At 36.4% G+C, this 20,542-nt stretch overlaps 1 protein-coding gene across 2 annotated transcripts in view; it reads right to left on the reverse strand.

Annotated features, from left to right (window-relative positions):
- Positions 1 to 3,604: 3,604 nt before the first annotated feature.
- Positions 3,605 to 20,542, reverse strand: part of CARS1 (cysteinyl-tRNA synthetase 1) — a 31,730-nt gene continuing 14,792 nt past the window's right edge. For both annotated transcript variants that reach the window (XM_065755226.1, XM_065755225.1), the window contains 13 exons: positions 19,837 to 19,949; positions 19,183 to 19,311; positions 18,740 to 18,869; positions 18,316 to 18,419; positions 17,206 to 17,303; positions 15,720 to 15,909; positions 15,137 to 15,205; positions 12,095 to 12,176; positions 8,268 to 8,348; positions 7,828 to 7,895; positions 6,523 to 6,582; positions 5,156 to 5,239; positions 3,605 to 4,135 (listed from right to left, as the gene is read on the reverse strand). In XM_065755226.1, the coding sequence (XP_065611298.1) occupies positions 4,001 to 4,135; positions 5,156 to 5,239; positions 6,523 to 6,582; positions 7,828 to 7,895; positions 8,268 to 8,348; positions 12,095 to 12,176; positions 15,137 to 15,205; positions 15,720 to 15,909; positions 17,206 to 17,303; positions 18,316 to 18,419; positions 18,740 to 18,869; positions 19,183 to 19,311; positions 19,837 to 19,949 (1,343 nt within the window). In that variant the 3' untranslated portion in view covers positions 3,605 to 4,000. The remainder of the gene's footprint in view (positions 4,136 to 5,155; positions 5,240 to 6,522; positions 6,583 to 7,827; positions 7,896 to 8,267; positions 8,349 to 12,094; positions 12,177 to 15,136; positions 15,206 to 15,719; positions 15,910 to 17,205; positions 17,304 to 18,315; positions 18,420 to 18,739; positions 18,870 to 19,182; positions 19,312 to 19,836; positions 19,950 to 20,542) is intronic.

Here is a 20,542-nt window from a genome sequence, read left to right on the forward strand (position 1 = left end):
TTGTCAGGTGACACCTCGATACTAAATAGCTAATGTGCTTCTTAATTAATTTGTTCTGTCTCAAGAGATAAGTACTATGCATGTGGTGCTGGGTTCCTGCATAGAAATTGCCCCTTGAAATCACCGAGAGGACTAAAAATTCCTCTCTGCATCTGTGTAGCAGAAATTGCTCAATCAAAGTGGGAAATTGTTGGTGGGGAAGTGGGAAAAGTTGCTCCAAATTCACCCTGAGATTTTTATAGCTCAAAACGGAGGAAAAGAATCTGAAGTGATACATCACATGTGGCAGAGGTTTCCTTATTCACACGTTTGAAATGCATCGGTGATTTCCCGGAGCGGTGAAAAGCAAAGATCGACATTAGGATAAGAAGGTCAAAGAGACAAACATCAGTGTAATTAGGCACTCATTACTTTAAAGTCTTGGTAAAGACCAGTGGCAACAAGACTGGATTGAACTAGATTCACTGACTTTTCTACCGGTATCTGAACAAAAGGAGTGATGGAGGAACTTGTTCTCTTAGTGTGGCAGCATTCACATTTGGCACTGATGTAAATATTCACAATAGAAAGGCCAAAAAGCACATTCTGAGCAAAAGATGGAAATAAAATTTGCTGCTGCCAAGCTTGGCCTTTCACCAAGAGTGCAATTCAAAACGCCACCTTGCCTTGCCATCTCTGAATAAATTCTTTGACATGTGAGGAATACAAAGCTCCACACAGTACAGAGCAACACGAGCTGTACGTTCCAGAAAGCACTATAAAAAAAAATCCACGACTTTGCTATTGGGATTTTAATTTCCCTGTCACTTTAGAAAAGTATGTGGCATATTTGCTTCACCAAGTGTGTGGATATGCATACATGCACACTATAATATATGAAATACTCTGGAATCTGCCCTTTTCCTTTCATGGCTGATACAAGTGACCAGGACAGTGCATGCAGACTATCACGGTTGCATTCTCCTGGAGCCAAGTCACTCTTGCTGAGCATTTACAGTGGAATTCATTTAAGTGACACCTTGATGACTGCCAGGGAAAGGGAACTGTGCTGAGCATTTTATTGATTGCTTGGATCAATGTGCGCACCTACACTGAAAAGGTCTTCTTATCAGGCACATATCTAAGCCTGGCTGCAGAATTCTTCCTTTGCTAACAAGCTTTCCTTCAGCATGACTTCATGCATGCTGTTATTTTTAATATATTGTAGCTGCAGAAATAAAGTACCTGATAGGGTACTTGATTTTGTGGTTACAAATTCCCATGTCTGTTTTTCTGACTCCTAGACATCGTTTTTATTATCTTGCTGCTTTCGGAAAAAGGACCTCTGTATTTGTGCAAAGCTCTCATTTTCTTTGGAGAAAATGAAGTCATCTCCTGTTTGTGATTAAGATAAAACATTTTAGCAGCTTCTTTACAGAACAAGTTGCCAATTTGTGTGATTTTTTTTTTCCCCTGGAGAAACAGAAAAAAAATGAGGCCCATCAAGCAGATATTTTCCTTGCTGACAGTGCTGACTTCCAAGGACAGCTGAAACATACAAGGAAGAGAAAAATCATGACAGGACAAACTGTTTGAGTATGGGAAGAAGAGTTCAAGTAGGGGAAGATTTTGAGGGCTTTATTGAAGAGAAAAAGGCAACTTTGAAAAGAACTAGACAGCAAAACACTATACAAAGCAGAGAGAGTAAGTAGCTATGTGGAAGAACAAGTATCACCCAAGAAACTGAAGGCCAGCCCAAAGAGGAGAGGGTTTCAAAGTCTCTGATTCTTATGATCTCTATGAGAAGAATCCCATTTATTTTAAGAGACTTGATTGCATACAGAGATAATTCAAAGACAGGAATGCTGATTCTGCTGTACCAGAAAATAAAGGTGACTTCAGTAGCACTGAGATTTCAAGATAAGCTAAGGTGACCAGAAAGAATCTTTGAACAATCAAAAAATCAAACAAAACACAGACAACATAAGCTAAATATTGTTACAGTTAGAGTAAGATCTTAATGAGGCTGTAAATGCAGCAGAGACCCTTTTTTTGAGTTTTAGGGATATGAATAACTATGGATTAAAAAAATTTAGGAAGGAAGCACTGTGTGCATGAGGGAATTAAAAACAAAAGAGTTTTCAGGAGCACTTCAGACTTAGTACTTTCTAAGATCTATGCAAGGAGAGTTGTCCCAGGAACAGAGTGAAGCAACTGGGAAGGAAAAACAGCATTTTAAATGAATTCTTCTACATTGATGTAGTGGATGAATCGTGTAATTGGATGAGATTCTACTATGAACACACACACACCAGGTAGAGAAAAAACAGTGAGGGTGGAGGCTAAGATGGTAATAGAGGCATCTTAAGAAAATTAAAACCCATGACAGCAATGGATTAATGAATTTCCTCCATGGTCATGTGATAGGTAGCTCTGGCTGTGTTTCTGGTAAACAAGTGCTAACTCAAATCACCAGAAAGGAATTTCTGTAAGCAAATTACTGCCACCATTTCACATTGAGAAGCAACATCAGAGCAGACTGTGTTCAGGAAGGCATCAATGTGTATGCTATGGTTTGAGATGATTCAGGGTTAGTATTCCTACTCCATTTTGCAGAAATAAACCTGGAATCTGTCTAGGGCTACAGGGAGCTTGGAGCCAGAGAAACATATACAGCCAACAAGCAGCATCTTGTGCCTGCAGCCCCGGCACAATCCATCTCTTTATGGATATCCTCAGTGCACAGGCATCTTGGGGAGCACACTGGGAGGAAGACAACATAGTACACAAACCAGACCTTACCTTACAAAATGAAGCATGACAGGAAACAGCCTGAAAATACTGAAGGGTTTAAAATGGTATAAAAATGCAACTGATCCTCTTTTGTTCACAGAGCGAAAGAATGGAGAAAATGCCCTCGTGGCTCTGGCTGGTCTTTTAAACTACCACTTTAAGAACGCATTTATACAATTAATTTGAAATTAGAATACTGAATGCACAATGTTTAATTAAGTTAGTAACAGCAAGCTAAAAGAAAACATCTGTGAGCCATATTTTAAGGAAATGTTTGTTAAATAAAGATAAGCTGTATTTTTTTCCCCACTATACAACAGTCACATACAACTTGTACTTCGTATAACAGATTTTATTTTCTGTGTACAAGATGCCTGTGCTTCACTGAATTTAACATTATGTTTTCAAAGGCAAATGCAGATGAACCAGAGAGAAATATATATATATATATGTACATATATATATATATATAGGCCTTTCTGATACTCCAAATATGCTCATCTTGATATCTGAGAAGGTATATATTAAGATAACACAAGTATGTTTGTAACTTTTAATTAAGGAAAAGAACATAGCCTAGTGGCTATGTCCCATGCAGGTATATTTGCCTCGTACTTACCCACTTGTCTGCAATTGCAGGTTAAACAAAGATGATGATCTGTTCCCTTTTGCAACAAAGAGACTGTTAGCTTCTACTGTGCAAAGTGTTCTGGGCATACTTAAGGAAGTTTTTAGTAACAGCAGCTGAAGTATCATAGTGGAAACTACCCAGTTTTTCCTGCTTATGTAAAGTTACTAAAATCATCTGGAAAATACTGTTCTTAATGCGGGACAAATTACTCAGCTTCCATTTAGTAGAAAGTTTTGCTGACTGTGATATATTTGAGAATGCAAGCTACAACTGGGTATTAGAGATTGGTATGCTGGACAAATTAACCAAACTTTGGACAGCCATAATAAACAAGAATCTTCATTTGCTGACTGAGCAGCACCTTCTCAAACAGAACTGGCAACCATTTAACCCGTTCTACTGTTGTGAGGAAAGAGGATTTTTTTTTTTTCAAGAATGGATATTTATTGACTTTCCAGATGACAATGCTAGTCCTCATAAACAGGATGTCTACTTTGCACATAATAGAAAGTGTAAACAGAAATACGAGCATCAGTATATGCTCACTTCTTCAATGGTGATCCAACTCCTGCCTTCTAAAACAAAGTCCTGTCGCTGTCAATTTGCACTTCCATTCTGCACCATTTGTAGATACTCCTTGTAGAGCTTTTCTTGGGTATCATAAAGTTTCTTTAGCTTCTTAATTTGACCTTTGCTGAGTTCTTTGCCTTCTGTATCATGTGTGGGAAATCCCTAAAATAGTAAAAAACAAACAAACAAACAAGAATATTTTGGATAAGTTACTGGACTGCTTATGCTCCTTAGAGAATTCTGTTCTGTTTGTCTAACATAGGAGGATAATGTCATAATTAATGACAAACTGTCAGAATGAAGTGCATCTTGGTTAGTTTAGTCTACTTGTGTATGTTCCCTTCCAAGTAAATGAAGAGACAAAGGCTGATATTTGTTTTCTGGCCTCTACTAAGTAAGGGAAGCTTAAGCAACTAATTTGTAGATGGTTGTACTTAAGAGAATAATAACTGATCTATAAACAGATGGTTATAAGACTACTTCTAATCATAGTAGCATATCAACTCCAAGGCTTTAAGCAAAAGCTGTAAGTTTTCTGTACTTGATGGAGAAAATACATTCCGTTTTCATGAATCTTCTCCCTGGCTTATGTGCATATTTCCTGTGTTTTCACTCTTTATTCTTACTCCTGGAGGCCTGAATTTGAATGGGTGAAAAGGACAGGCAGAAATAGGATCAAACACTGAAGAAACAGTGCTTTGTTTTCCAAATAATGGCTTTTATTCTCACAGGAGCAATCAGAGCCAAGTTACCAGTACAGCTCCTTACCACAGGATGGAGGAGGGGAGCAGAACAGTGGCTGTTTCCATCAGTCCTGATGGAGTTTGTACAAGTGCAGTCCTTGCCTTGAAACAAGATAATAGATCTGTAAACTAATATCATCATGTTCCTATGCACAGATCTGCAGGGAATTTTGCTTTGTAATGGGAGGGCCAAAGGGGACCAGTGTGCACTAAAAATACCCTTGAGATGATTAACAGTTTGACAGTCTTGCTACACAGCACAAGTTATGTGGAAGAAAATTAACACGTTCCTTTCTCTCTCTCTCCTTTCCTCCCTCCTCTCCTACACTAATAACACTGTCCTAGCAGTTTTGGAACAAGATCAGCTTTGTGAGCATATAATCAAATATGTATAGATGGGAAAGGAAAACCACTCCATATTTAAAGAAAAGTTTCTTACGTTTTCATCAAACTTGGAATATTTGTCGTGTTCCGATTTAAACATTTCATGTGGTGGAATTTTCATTTTTGCCAGTTTTGCTGCCTGTAATATAAAGGATACATTAACTGCATTAGCATCATTGTTAATTACTGACAACCTGTCTTTTGAAAGAAACATCCTGAATGTGTACAAATGGAAATGTAGATTATAATTTGTAAGTCAAAGAACATTTAACTCACTGCTGCTTATCACAGGAAAAGCAACTTTCACTGAGGAACAACTCAATAAACCTTAGCTGTGTTTTTCCAGGAAAACAAAAATAAATTGATATTTTAAATTTGCAGAGAACAACTTTATAAAATAGCTGCATTGCAGGAACCCAAAACAACTCAGTCGCACGCTCCAAAAATTACATCTGTTTTCTGCTAATTAGGTTTCTTAGTGCTTTAAGTGTAAACATAAAATGAATACTGCTATTTGTAAAGAATGTTTAGCAAGGATCTCACTGCAAAGAGAACCTTTATCAACAGTTTCCTGCTGGCAAGAACATGTTTCTAAGCAGGTCACAGCAGGATCAGGATGCGAGCAATTGCACCGAAAATAAATGGAACTTCTATTATTTGTGAACCAACACATCTCTGAAATCTTTCCAACTAATTTACACCATTGCAAGGCAATCAATTTTCCAAAATAATGAAATAAGCTACTCAGAATTTGTGGTCGATAAATGCTATTTGATTTTATTTTTTTTCCTGATAGTGGTACTCTCTAGAAGTTATTTCCTCTTTTAACCATGAACACGTTTCCTGTACTGTCAGAGTCATCAGTATGGCTAACAATCTTTTCCTCTTAGAAGTCCACCTACTCTGGCAGCCTACTCCCCACCCAAAGTCCAAAATTTTAGGGCTTCTGGTATTAAATGTGCTTTCACAAAACACTACATCTTGGAGCTTAGGCACAGGGAACATGGAGAAACTTGAAAAAATACACAGCCTGTTTTCATATACATCAGTGACGATGGACAGGGAAGAAATGTAAGCAAAATTTTCTCTAACACAAATGTAAGACACTGCTTTGGTAATTAAGGAAGCAATAGTGTCTACAGACTGGAATAGATGCTACAAGATCTGAGAAGCTTCTGCAACCTTCAATCTTGTTTTCAAAGATGGCTGCTTTATCAAAGGACCCATCAAGGAGATGAATATTCAAATCTAAATTTCAAGCCAAAGCTATTTTGAGCAGGAAAGCATAGAAAAGCAAATAAATGGAGGCCCAGTTAAGGCTGGGAAGAGAGCCTGTGTTCTAATAATACAGACTTCCCTGCAGCTAACAATTGCTGTTAAAAGTTGTCTTCAAAACCAGATTCTTTTAATCTGAACACTTACTTCCTGCTCTTGTTTTTTTCTGGCTGCTTCTTCTTTCTTCCTTTTTTTCTCTTCTTCGATCTGTGAAAGGTAGTGTTAATGAGTAAAAGGTAACTGCTTCATTTGGTAGTTTTCTATAAAATCTGAGCCAGCTAGCTCCCCTGGATATCCAAATAGAGACAGAACTGGCAGCATAACCTACAGCAAAAACACCGTGCCTTGTAATTACCATTGTCTGGTACTTCTCACTGTAAGGCTTCAATTTCATTTGTTTTATTCTCAGTTATACCAGTTTTAACTGTTCAGAATGTATTTTGCATGTGAAGTGTATACCTATGGAAAAAAAATACCTAAAAAACCTGCAGAATAAATGGTCCTGCCACTTCACAGGGAAAACCCTTTTGAAAAATAAAAAATAAAAAAAAATCACATTTCCCTGATATTTTAAGCTCTTGCATTGAAGACACTACGACTTCTCAATAAGCAGTTGTATCCCTTGATGTCCCTTGGGGAACAACTATCCAAATTTAGACAACTTAAAAACTTTACAAAATAAATCTAGCATTTGTTTAGGAGAGGCACATTAGATCTCTAAGGGTTTTGCCTGTACTGAACACAATATTGTTTTCAGACTAAATGTACTCTAGCTGCAGGTTCCACCCAACAGTTACATACAGACTGTCCTCAAATGCTTTCTTTTTTTTTTTTTTTTTTTACCTCCTGCTGGGAACACCTGGAAACAGCTAAAACTGTGTACTGTTTTTCCCTTAAAAAAAATAAATATATAAAAGTTCTCAGGGAAGAAGTGTTTGGAAGTCTTCCAACAATTTGCTGTCATGATAGAATTTTGCATTTGTTAGAAACTGAAGACAGACCCATGAAGTGATACTTTAATATGTTATAAAGTCAAACATTAAGCTAGTAATTACCCACAGGAGAGTTTCCATATGGATCGTTTGTACATGTTTTAGGATTCATGACCTTTATACAGCAACATGTAAATTCTTGATCCTACACTCCAAGTATCTCACTTAACCATGATACATCAATTAAGATTTATCCAATGCGTTTTGTTTCCATATAGCAAATAAATACAGTCTAGCTCTATTGAAAATGTTACCTTCATTTATACAGATGAAAGAAGTCAAAATCAGTTTCTCATTGGAATGATTCTTTCATAAAGAACACAACTATAAATTTAGTATCCATTTTAGTATATAATTTTCCATGTCGCTAGGTTTACAGATTATCAGGAAATATAAAGATATACGTAGTTAAAATATTACTTTAAATGTAAAAAAGTTACAGCATGTTAAAAATAATAACCTTTTTCTTTTCTTCTCTTTCTTTCAATAATGTGTCTTTATCCACTAGTTTAACCACAGTTGGAAGTCCTGAAGAAGCAAAAACAGATGAATGAGTTTCCAATGCTTGAATAGTCAAAAATAAATGTATTTATTCTGCAGTAACTATTTTTTTTTCTAGCTGAAAAAAATACTACTGTATGACTACTTAAAATGAATAAGCAATTAGGTACTGTACAAACAGATCGTACTATAAATTTTTATTCTATGTATATTCTAAAACGTATTCATACAATATATATTTATACATTGGAAATCCATTAAGCTATTCTAAGCGGTTCGTAGTACTTGAATATGTTGGATTACTCTATGCTTGTACTGGAAGCTTGTTTTCCCACATCTCTAGCTATTCTTACAGCATTATTTTCTATCTACAAAGTTGCAAGACACTCGATTGGGTACCTTCATGATCTTCAAACCGAACCCCAAGTTCAGGAAGGATGTCATCTCGAAGAGCATCGCTCAACTGCAGCACTTCAGTTACTATGGAGCATGAAAAAAACTTTTGCTGAAGTACAGTTTGGTGGAAATACACATTTACCCCAATATATACTTATTTAATTGCCATTAAGAAACTGCCACCCTCTTAAACAGGCCAGATAAGGGCCTCCTGTTTTAAAGCAATAAATGTTTTAAAGTAAATTCTCTCTTCTTTTAGCTACAGAAAGCATGCTTCTTCCCAAGGGCTCTGAATTCATAAATCTCTTCCAAGATACCCCTGTTAGTCCTGAATTGAGGAATTCAGTTCTGTACCATAAAAAAATGTTAAAAACGAATGTGCAAGCCTGTGCTGCTAATTCTTTATCTCACTGATTTTAGGATGAAAAAAAAGTTATGCTGTTGGAATCTAAGAGAGTGGTGAGGCACTGGCACAGGCTACCCAGAGAAGCTATGGATGCTCCACCCCTGGAGGTGTCAGGCTGGGTTGGATGGAGCCCTGGTCAGCATAATCTAGTGGGTGGCAATTCTTCCCACGGCAGGGGAGGTGGAACTAGATGGTCTTCCTTTAAAGTGCCTACCAAATCAAGCCATTCTGTGATTCTTTGATAAGGTCTATGATAAGAAATCGGCTCATGATGAATGTACCCCATGTAGAAATGAAACAATAATATACACATTTGAATTAGAATAACAAAATGCCAGAAATTAAATGTTGTTACCGCAACAGAAGGCCAACATAAATAACAAGCAAACAAAGCTGTTTATCTTATCCTGAAGCTTCATGTGCTTATGATGTAAAAGCCTCTCAAATTACCAACTAGACAGCAGGATACCCTCATGTATGCAAGAAATAAACCCTGCAAAGTTTACCATAAATCTCAGTCACATGACACAAAAGATGAAGGAAACAAGCACTAAGCTGAGAAATAAAAGGAAAACAACTATCCTTCATTGTAAAAGCCTGTTTTCAGTAAGGGCAAACGTGCTAACTTCATAGGGAAATGACTGTGATGAATTAAGATAACTCAGTTAATTCTTTATTCACTTTAACTCTGCCATAAAAAAAATCTAGCCACCAAATCAAATGTAAAGTAAGTACCTCTCAAATCTATTCCCAAACAGTTCAGTTACTATTCTGAAGGGAAGATTTGCAGGACCATGTGAAGAGTTTTGGCTAGCAGAGAAGGAGTATACAAAATTGCAGAAGTTGGGCTACTGACAGTAAAAAAGACTACACGAGGCTTACTACGTCCCAGCTTCTTACCTGCTTACTTGCTCAAGCACTCTGCAGAAATAGCCCTCCTGATCTGAAAAAACAAAAATCTCTACCCCCAAAACATTGTATGATGTCACAGCAAAACCTGTAAGTAATAAAGTGGCTGAAGGCATTGAGAGAGGAATTAACTTGTAACGGGATGAAGACAGGCAAGAAGGGGAGGAGAAAAAATCCAAGCCAATTCAGGAATGATACAACAGTTCTTCCGGAGTATAATGGATGTGTGTAAGACACAGAGGACACAGTGACATGCTCATTGGAAACCTCTTCTAGAAAAATCACAAATTAACGTAACCTCTGCCACACCTAACTGAAACTCTGGACACCTATTTTATTGTTTTAATAACTACACATGTAGTCATCAAAGCGACTGTAATCCAAACATCCTCTGGTTCTGCAGATAGATATTTCCTGTTACGTTCCCACTTATCACCCTGTTTGGCCCTGGGTTTTTCAGTCGTTTTTTTTTTTTTTTGTTGTTATTTTTTTTTTTCCTTTTTTTAAATGAAGATCAGGACTACAATGGTTTGGGTTTTTTTACTTTTTAAGCTTTTTAAAGAACTGAAGATTTAGCTGAAGCAAATGCTACTAGATGTCTTCAGAGCAAAATAGCTCTTAGTTGCAATATTTACTTTGGTAAGAAATTGTATCAGCTGATAAGCTGCAACATAGTTCCAGTTCCTACCTTACAAAGAAATAACAAATGTTCATTTGTGCAGTAAAAGATACCACCGTGACACTGGATTTTCACACTGCATATTTCAGAAGCATGTCTTGACCTTCAACTCCTTCATGGTTCTCAGAGCCTCAGAGTTGATCAGTGGACTGAGCACTACCTATTCCAATATCACAGAACGGAACAGCCACCCTACTACCTCCATTGCAGGGCAGCATTCTTTTTCCTTGGGGAATCAGCAGAATAACTCTGTGTGGGAAAATACTGCATTTTACAGGAGCTGCTTAGTCTGCCATGAACTAAGTCGTTACTTCTCCTTATCAAGAGCAGTTACTCACAGTGAACCACATTTGTGTTTGATGCCACTCCACAGAAGCCTTTAAGAAAAGCAGTGCAATGACCTCACTGGCTGGTAACACCAAAAAGTGTTAACTTTGACACTTTGATCTTGCCAAGGACATGTGTATCACATCAAGAACATATCAGATACCTCTACCACTTATTGAATAAAACAGTATGCTCTGTTGCAATATTTGCAACATTTTAAATACCATTATGCTCATAACACAGAGAATCCATTTTACTATTATGTTTAAATGTTTGCCATTCAGGATGACAGTAAAGTATGTACAGTTTGATTTTTACCAGTAGACACTGCTTTACAAATGTGTACACTGTGAAATGTTTCACAGGCATAGACCTATTTTTAAAAGTTGTGTGTACACAGACTGGGACATCTGTTTTACTCTGCAGGTTTTACAGATGAAACATCCTCTAAGAAAACTTAGGGCAACGCAGAACATGTTAGTTCACATTTAACAATAATCTGCCAGCACGTGTCTGTGCAGGGGAAATTCCCTTCACTTACAACCACATAGAGGTGATATCCCCAGCCATTACTCAGAACAACTAATACAGCAATTAACAGTTCATACAAGCAATAATTTAACTGGCACAAGGAAACAAACCAGTAGTATGTCAGTGCAGGCCAAACAGCTTCTATAAAATCAGTTTAATGAAAGGAGCTCCTCTGATCAAACTGCAAAGTTGTACTATCACTCTGCATCCCAACCAGACAGCAATTAGATCCAGCTCTGTTCTTACTCACCAATTTATTTCAGGCAAAAAATCAGTACCTTCCAAGTAAGAAACTCAAGTGCCAGTAAGCAGCCTCGCACTAAGTACTTTCTAAAAATGATCTACAAGCAGCCCCATGGTATTTCGACCTTACTGCTGGGAGAGCCAACTTAGCTCAACTATCAGGGAGCAAAGAAAAAAATATAAAATGCATGTTTATGTTAAATAGTAAATGGTCAAAAGTCACATTGTAGACTGAGGATAGATATACTTGAGGGGGAAGTCCAAAACACTTTTTAAGAAACTTACAGAAGAATCTGAATAAGAGAACACTAAATTACCAAGTGTTCTAGTAAATAAGGAACATCTCAAACTGTTTAAACACAGACTCTATTACTGTGAAGCAATCTTCACTTTCAGAGAATACAGTTGCCTGCAGGCAGGTGATGGCTACCTTCAAACCTAGAAAGCAGGGAACAACCTTATTTAGAGAAACAACAGCTACTCCTCTTCACTCCTAAACTTTCAGATTCTTTAAAAAAATTAAACAAAGCAAGCTTAGTGGCCTTTAAGTGTTTACCAAATTAAAGAGATAGGTAAAAGACATAAATATTCAAAGCAACTTTAATTTAAAGATGCTTTACTTTTATTCTCTAAGCAAAGCAACTGTAGCAGATGGATCCTCCTTGCCCTACCAATTTTGATTCTCGCATCCTTTGAGTCTCATATGCAACAACACAGGAAAAAGTAAATTCTCACCTTTTTTCTCTCTGGCAATTTGTCGCACTCCTTCTCTGAACTCAGAAAGAACTTGTAAGTATGGCATCACTGTAGATTCGATCTGTAGGATAATTATTTTTACAATTAACCAAAAATTATTTTAAATGAGTTCTTAACTAGCTCATATTTACACGCTTTTGGATGGAAACTGACCCTCAAGGCAGTTCTACACCTATAAAAAATGTCATTGCTGCTCTGCTGATGTCAAAGAAGGGATGATAATTGGCACTGGCTGACGATTTTCCTTTTGTGACGATAAAATCAATTTCCTCCCCCCATTCCTTTTTCTTCCCCTTGCAGTTACTGATATAACAGTTCCACAGAGCTTTGTTAGTAGTCCAGCTAACTACAACATACTATACAGATAAAAACAGCTGCCAAAAACATGATGAAGAGCTAAACCCAGATGAATGTCCTTTTACGTTCTATGCTGTCTTACATCAAACTGCTTGTAGCAAATAATACCAGGTGAAGATGATGCTAAGACTTATTTGTACTTACAACAAAGATCTGTTCCTCAAACATTAGCACATCCTATCTATTCACTTCCAGTACAGTGCATTGCCTGTACTCCCTACATTGCACCCTCCTCTGGAAAGTGTGGGGAGATTAATGTCAAATTATTTCAGGTGTAAATAAATGCTGTTCATGAAAGCTTAAGAGGTTATTCTGACACTCCTGATGTCAGAGGAGAAAAAAAGCAACAGCAAACAGTTTGTGAACACAACGAACAGTTACAAAACCAACTACTTATCAGAGCTGTCTGCCATTGCATTTCTGGAATCCCAAGATGGGCACCTAACAGACTTCATATCATAAAAGCTGAATTACTCTTTGAATGCTGAGGGAGATGGAAACTACAGAGGAAACAAAATTCTGATTTTACTTTTTACATTTTCTAAGTGTTTCTCCCACCTGTTAAATCTCCATGAGAAATTTCTGTGCAATTAGCAGTCCACAGATGCTGTTATACTCACAAACCACCCATATTTTATAGGAGCTGAGGGGCTCTTTTAAAGCTTTTTATTTATAAGATGTTTTATAAATGTGAATGTTACATGGTTATATTCACAACCAGAACCTGAGAAGTCTGGTGGAAAGACGAGACTCTGGAAACTGAGCTACAGTCATATCTCTGCTACCCTCTTTACACTGAAACTACCCTGACATGCAAATGAAGTGGTATCAGGAAAGTATATACTATCATTATTATATATATAAGAAATCTGACGATTAAAGATTGTTATTTCCGGAATAACTAACCTGAAAGCAGTACTTAAGTCATTTAGAAAATGAGACTATGTAACCTGAGGTTTTCTGACTTCAGATCTCGCTCCCCTTTCAAACAAACTACTGAACCTTGGTTAGCTACACTAGTTGTTTCCTCAGAGCTTCTGAAGATTGTGCCTTTTCTGGATAATGATTTTCAGACCTACTGACTCCTTCATCTTTAATTTGCCACAGCCTTCTGTTCTAATGAGAAGCTTTCCAACTTTGAATGTTCACCTGGTAATTTTTACTAAGAAAAGTATCTGCATGGCAGACTGAAAGAAGGCATAACATTGAATGGAAGAGCCAAAACATACTTGGTATTATACTTATTTATATTATAATTCTTAAAACCTGAAACGTCTTAGGGACAAATGGAAAAGCAAAACTACCTAATTGGGGTACCTGGCTGCTGGTTTTCTTTGAACTGATTGCAATAAAAAAAAAAAAAAACAACACCAAGAACTAAAATACATGTGTGTGTGTAGTTTACTAACAGATGTTGAAATCCCCTTTCCATACCAGATTCTTTTGACTCTGTTACTAACATTGACAAAATTACTTCTAAAGAGTAAAAGGCACAAATTCTCGTTCCAAGCCATTGCTAATCCTTTCCCTAAAGATTATCTTGTTATAAACACTGCCTGAATAGAGTGTCAAATACAGGTTTAATTTTTGTTTTCTTAAAACATTGGTGTTAAAATTCTGCTTTTCCTTTAAAGTTCAAAGTAATTTATAATTAAATCAAAATTCTCCACTGATGGATGTTCATATGGAATGCTGACTGTCTTCCTCATTATCCATCTGATATCATTATTGGAGATTTCCACAACACAGCAATGTAACTATTTGTACAGGCAATTATCAGATGATAATTATGATAATTATCAACCAGCAAGCAAGCTTTTCTCTTCCCCTGGTGAATTAGTCTTTTTTTCCTTTCTGTTTTTGTTTAGTTTTGTATCTGTCATATCACAAAAGTTTTAATCAGTCCTAAGGAGGAACAGAAGTGCACACTGTCACAACTTTAAATGTAAGAAAGCATGAGACAAGCTACTCAGTATCATATGCTATGCCAAACCTATGTCAAAATTTTATCATAAGGAGAAAGAACAAAGTTGGTAGCTTTTCAGACAGAGTTATTTCTCCTGTCCATCCTGTGAAACAGGATGTTATTACAGGGCCCATCAACACTTTCATCAGCATCTCCCACATATTTCTAGGAAAATTCTGCATCATAGTGGTACGGCTGGGTGAGTAAAGAGAAACAGCCTTCAAAAACCAGATAAATACTGTGGCCACAAATGAGATCAGAAAAAGAGATTGAAATGAGGTTGAAACTCCAGCTGCCTCCAGGCTGGTTTTTGGTCTACCACAAGGAACTTTAATCAGTATAATTGTATTTTTGAAACTACTTAATAGACAAATCCTTGTAATGAGTCTTTATGCTATATCATGCGCTGTCTGCAGTTAATGTGGTTTCTTAAACAGATTCATAATTCAGAAGACAAGATAATTCCTCCTCTGGTTGCCATACAATTTGTCTGTCATTAAGTCAAGCAAGCCTATTAAAAAAGCACTCACAAATGAAAAATCCTACTTCCTACGCCAATTAATTCTATTTTTTTGCTTGTAACATTTGCATCCGAAGCAACCCAGCTACGAATCAGTAATGTAATTGCTTTCATCACTAACTTTGACTTTTAAAAGAACACAGTAATTTTGCGTAGTGTACTTTGTTCCTTCACTTACATTTATGTTTTGACTATTTCCTCCAACAGGAAAACCAATTGCGTCATCACTTTCTATGGCACCAAAAATCTGATGGAGGGAAAAATAAAAAGAGGACAAAGAAGAAGAGATTGTATGCATCAAGTCACAGACGTGAAGACTAAGCAAAGTCACATATACTAGAGTTCTGAAGCCATCTAGTTCACTTATCCCACATTTTACTGCTTTATTAACTATATATTTTGGTTTGCTTATAATTGGATAATCATATTAAGCACTGGCTTTCAGATTTGGGTTTAATGCTGTTGGATTTGATATTTTGACTTCATTTTTTCCTCTACTGTGTAATTTTCCATGCATGTATTAACAGCTCCGTACCACTGAACAAAACATTAGCAGAAATTATGATTTAACATAAAGCACTCCACATTTTTCCTGCTGCAGCACACACTACAGCTTAGTGCTGTTTCAACTGAGATGAGTGCAGAAGATCTCTAGCTTCGTGCAAGATAAATGAAAACAGTACAGATCCCTCCATATCTGAAAAACACAGCAATTAAAATTGCACAGTGTAGTAGCAACTTTACCTCTTGCTATAACATACCTTTAGCATTTGAGTAAGATAGCAACTGATGTTTTCTAAAAGCAGTCTGTTTGGCATTTGTCTGGCAGATTTCTTTGCAGCAATATAGGAGTTTGACTGACTGACTAACGAACGCATTTCTTCTAAGACAGAGCGAGTGTCAACATTGTCACACAGTGCTTCATGAATTGCTGCCTTCTTGTCGTAAAAACTAAGAAGAAAAACAATTTTTTACTATTTATGTCAAAAGTATCTGCAGCCTACTCTGAAGAACTTCTGTTAACGGATGGAAAGAGACCTAAAAGTGGTCAGAATTCATGTTTGAAGCATGAGCAAGAGAAAGGCATCATCGCAGCTCAGCTGTTTTACTTCTGTAGACAGCAGAGGCAGGTAGGATAATCTAATAGGCAACAACTAGCCAAATAAATTACATCAAGTGCATTTTCAGCAACTGATCTTCTAATATCAGTTATAAAAAGCAGTACAAATTGCCTATTTAGCACTTGGTATTGATTTCCTATTCCTACATAACAGCTTAGGATTCTGTTCAGCGTCATTCTAATACAGAACACCAATTTCAAACTTAACCCTCCACAAAGAGAATTGTTACAAAAGCTGTTATGAAGCAACTCTAAGAAATGAATTCATGCAGACCTTTCTAATGGTTCTAAGTAGGCATATTAAGTAATATGGTATGTAAAGTATTGTTTCATCACGCAAGAGACACTACTGTTTCAAACATTATTTTTTCAGAGAAAAAACAAGAAGTGGTGGATAAAGAAGACAAAAAAATACCTATAAAATTTATATTCTGTTATCCCAGTTAATTGTCCCTTCCCTTTTCACCCCTAAATTGCTTAATATTTCCCTGACTCCCAACCCCAAGTTGAAAATGGAATTTTCAGAGGCCATTACTAAACGTAAGCATCTATACTTGGACTTAACATCACTCTTCACTATAGTGAACTGAACTATGAAAAATTTTAGTTGTGCAATGCACAAAGCTTCTATTTAGATTTCATAATAAAAGAAGTCACATGAGAACTTGCTCATATTACAAACAATATGGATAGTTTGATATAAAAGTGAAAGACCACAATACTCATATCACTGTCTCTTTCAAATATTGGCACTCTGGTTCTTGTGCGCTGTTACTCAAGTCATTTAAATTCTGTTTGTCTCGGTTTACGCACTGCACTCTGAAACATACAAAATACTATTTCATGGCTGTGAATACTGTATCCAAAATTATCAGTCACTTCTTAAATAGGAACACAGCTTTTCAAATATTGAAGGAAATGACAATTATTTAACAAAGAAGTTCCATTTCCCTACACAAATAGGGCAATGAGCAATGCCACTGTACTTAACATAAATTAAGTTAACAATGTCATCTGTTCTTCATAAAGCTGCCACATATGTAAGTCATTCAATGAAAAAAGAAATTAATTAACCTGATGTGGTTGCATAAGGTTATTCATAGAAGAGGTAAGAATGCTCAACTCACTTTTTGTTCAGCTCTGCTTCCTGATTTTCCCATTTCTGAAACTGGCCTGTCACATCAGTGGGAGCTCGAAGAATATCCTTCACATTTAAAAAGAACTCCTATAGAAGAACATAGTTGAAATTTTGTTTAAACTACACAGAACCAATATTTACTATGAAAAAAGCATTATTCCTCACTTGGCCTTAAAAAGCTTATAGTGTCAACACTACTTTGGCCTGGATTTACTGAGCATCTGTCACAACAGGGAAAACCATGATTTTCAGGTAACTCTGTAAATCACAGTCAGACCATAATTCAGTCCTGTGTCTCTGCTCTGCATGATACAATATGATACTCAATATTAAGCTGCTTAAATACAAATGCAATTCAGAAAACATTTAGACACCAGTTTTTACAGCAGATTTTTACACGTAGTTAGGAATGGAAACCAAAGCATAAAAATGGTTCTGTAGCAAGTGTTTTTTTCATGCATGCATCCAGTCTAGAGAAAACTCATTTTTACTTATTTTGTGATCCAAGCCAAACATTTTATATTAAAAGGAGAATATCTTCATCTGGAGACTAAAATCAACCATCTCAAAACACTGGGCAGCTTCCTGTAGGTAATGCACATTTAAACCACTGCTCCAAACTACACAGGGAAAAGAGCTGTGCCTGACCACTCACGTCACAGTCATTAGGCATAAAGCCAGAAATCCAACGTATGCACTGAGGGGACAAGGTAGGAATTATACAGCCCCTTAACTACATATGTGCAATGTCTGATCTGACAGACATGTTATGAGAATGTCTGTTGGACTGAGCCCTTTAAGCAAGCTAAACTAAGAAACTAATCTTGTGTCTAAGTGCCAACATGCTCAGACATGTAAAAACTTGGAAAAAGCACCCATCTGCAAATAAATGTCACTGCCTGTGGTGTTTACGTGAATTAGATGTTCAACAGAAACACTTGAGTGTTAAAAAGAAATACTGTAAGATCCACCTGATGAACACGGAAAGCAAATTCCTTCTGGGGATAAGGCCTACACATCCTTGGATTCTAATTGATTGAAATATGTTACAGCAACACAAACTGTAAACATCTTAAGAAGGAACGGAAAGCTTACGTACGTTCAGAAACTTCTCATACTGAATAGCTGACTCCATGGTATTACTTGAATAATCCAGTGTATCCTTCCAAGAGTGCATGAGGAAAGCCAGCCGTAACTGTCGTGCTATCAGAAGTTTTAAAATGAACAAGAAAAATAATAATAATAAGGTAAACTATCTTTATGGTCTCCAATGTTGTCATGGCTAAGAACATAATAATTATTAATATTCTTACTCTTAACACATCTACTAAAAAAAGAGAGAACACTACTATGCATACAGACAATACCAATGAGAACTGGAGTAGCTATTCTAAAGTTATTGAAGAAAAAAAGACACTTAGACTTCGCCAGTTTTGGAAACTCCATTATAAGTCTCGATTCCCACACATCACTCAATCAGTCTATATCAAAAGTATTCAAACTCTAAAGTAAATTTATTTCACCTGTATGTTTCTTCAGTGCATCTTTTATAGTGATAAAATTCTTCAAAGATTTGGACATTTTACAGCCAGCTATTGTTAAGTGGCCAGTATGCAGGAAATACCGCACCCAGTTATCATTTTCAAAGTATGCCTGCAAGGGAAAAAAATAATAATAATAAATTAAAAACAAACAAACAAAAAAAACCCACAGAAGTCTTAAAACTGTAAACACATGTACCGAGAACAATGATAATTTAGGAATAAAATAATCAGGAAAAAAACATGACGGTTATACAAAACATATACAAATTTTAAAATAGTAATTAAGATAAAATATTAAAATTTTAAAACCAAAACTACAAAGCACAGGGAAAAAAAGGCCAGATTTACATGGGTAGCAGTCAGTTAAGCACACAGCTTTATCTCTGCAGAAACTAAAGGCCAGTGACAAACATCTCACTCACCTCAGACTGTGCCAGTTCATTGTCGTGGTGAGGAAATCGGAGATCAAACCCTCCTCCATGAATGTCCATCGACTCTCCTAGAATGGATCCAGCCATTGCAGAACATTCAATGTGCCAACCTGGCCGTCCCTATTAAGATAAATATATTACCTGACTACCAGTTAATTGTCTTCCTCTCCCACCCATGTAACATTATCTCGTTGGTCTGCCCCAAGCAATTACATGCCTGAGAAAATGAGATACAGTGCTACCAAAGAAGAAAAACCATAACAGCTAACACTCAGCTGTATACCATTGGTCTTAAATATCAAACATGGCATATACATCTGTGATGCCTTGATTATCCTCCTTTTTATGATCACTAGGAAAAATAAGAATCAAGCAATCTTTATCTCCAAAGATTTTAAATAACTGACCAATAACAGTCATCTTAAGCCTGCAACTGAATTCTATTTAAGAAGTGTTGAAGAGGCAGGCAGATATACACTCTAAGTAACTGAATGACCACAGCAACAGAACTTAAAACTGAATATAAGATCCTCATAATCTAGACAATATTAATACAAAGTGTTGACATGCATAGTATTTGTTAAATATAAAACATGCTACTTAATAAGGTGTAGAAGATCTAAATCTTGGTTGTAATGTCCTTACTTTTCCCCATGGAGAGTCCCATGAGGGCTCTCCTGGCTTGGAGGATTTCCACAATGCAAAATCATTTGGAGAATGCTTCTCACATAGGCGATCAGCTGAGATACTCAGGTCACCTTTCAAAAGAAAAAAAAAAAAGTAAATATTTACATTCTATTTAAACACAATTATTATTGGTTTTTGGCTTCTCTGATACCAAGTGAGGCTAAGAGGAAAAAAAATAGAAAAAAAGAAAAAACACTCAGCACTTGACATTCATCATAATTAATTCTGTTAACTCTTTGGGATTTTTTTAATTAATATTTAATTGATAAGAAAGCTGACAACAAGCATCAGCTGCACTGCAAGTTTTGACATGACATTCATCTGCATTATGTCTACAGGCACAGTTCCAACATTCCAGTTGTAGTAAATGAAATAAAGAAATCTTATATTCATAGATAAATGAGACTGCAAAACAATCTCACTTCAAAGTCAGAAGTACCAAAATCAAGACTAACCTGCCTTCATATGCACACAACACAATCTTAGGTACCTTTTGCATCCCTTGCCTCAGTTGCCACACAGAATAGCTAGTAATTCTTCAATATGTACAAGTTTATTGTTTCGTTGTTATCACAGATGCTGTGTGTGTTACTTGCTTTCATTTCTTTACGATCATTTGATTCATGGTCTTGCTATAATATCTTTAAAAAACAGGGAATTTACC

The sequence above is a fragment of the Cyrtonyx montezumae genome, unplaced genomic scaffold, assembly GCF_038088225.1.
Source record: "Cyrtonyx montezumae isolate F1298 unplaced genomic scaffold, pur_monq_1.0 scaffold_10, whole genome shotgun sequence".
In the NCBI taxonomy this organism is placed as follows: Eukaryota; Metazoa; Chordata; class Aves; order Galliformes; family Odontophoridae; genus Cyrtonyx; species Cyrtonyx montezumae.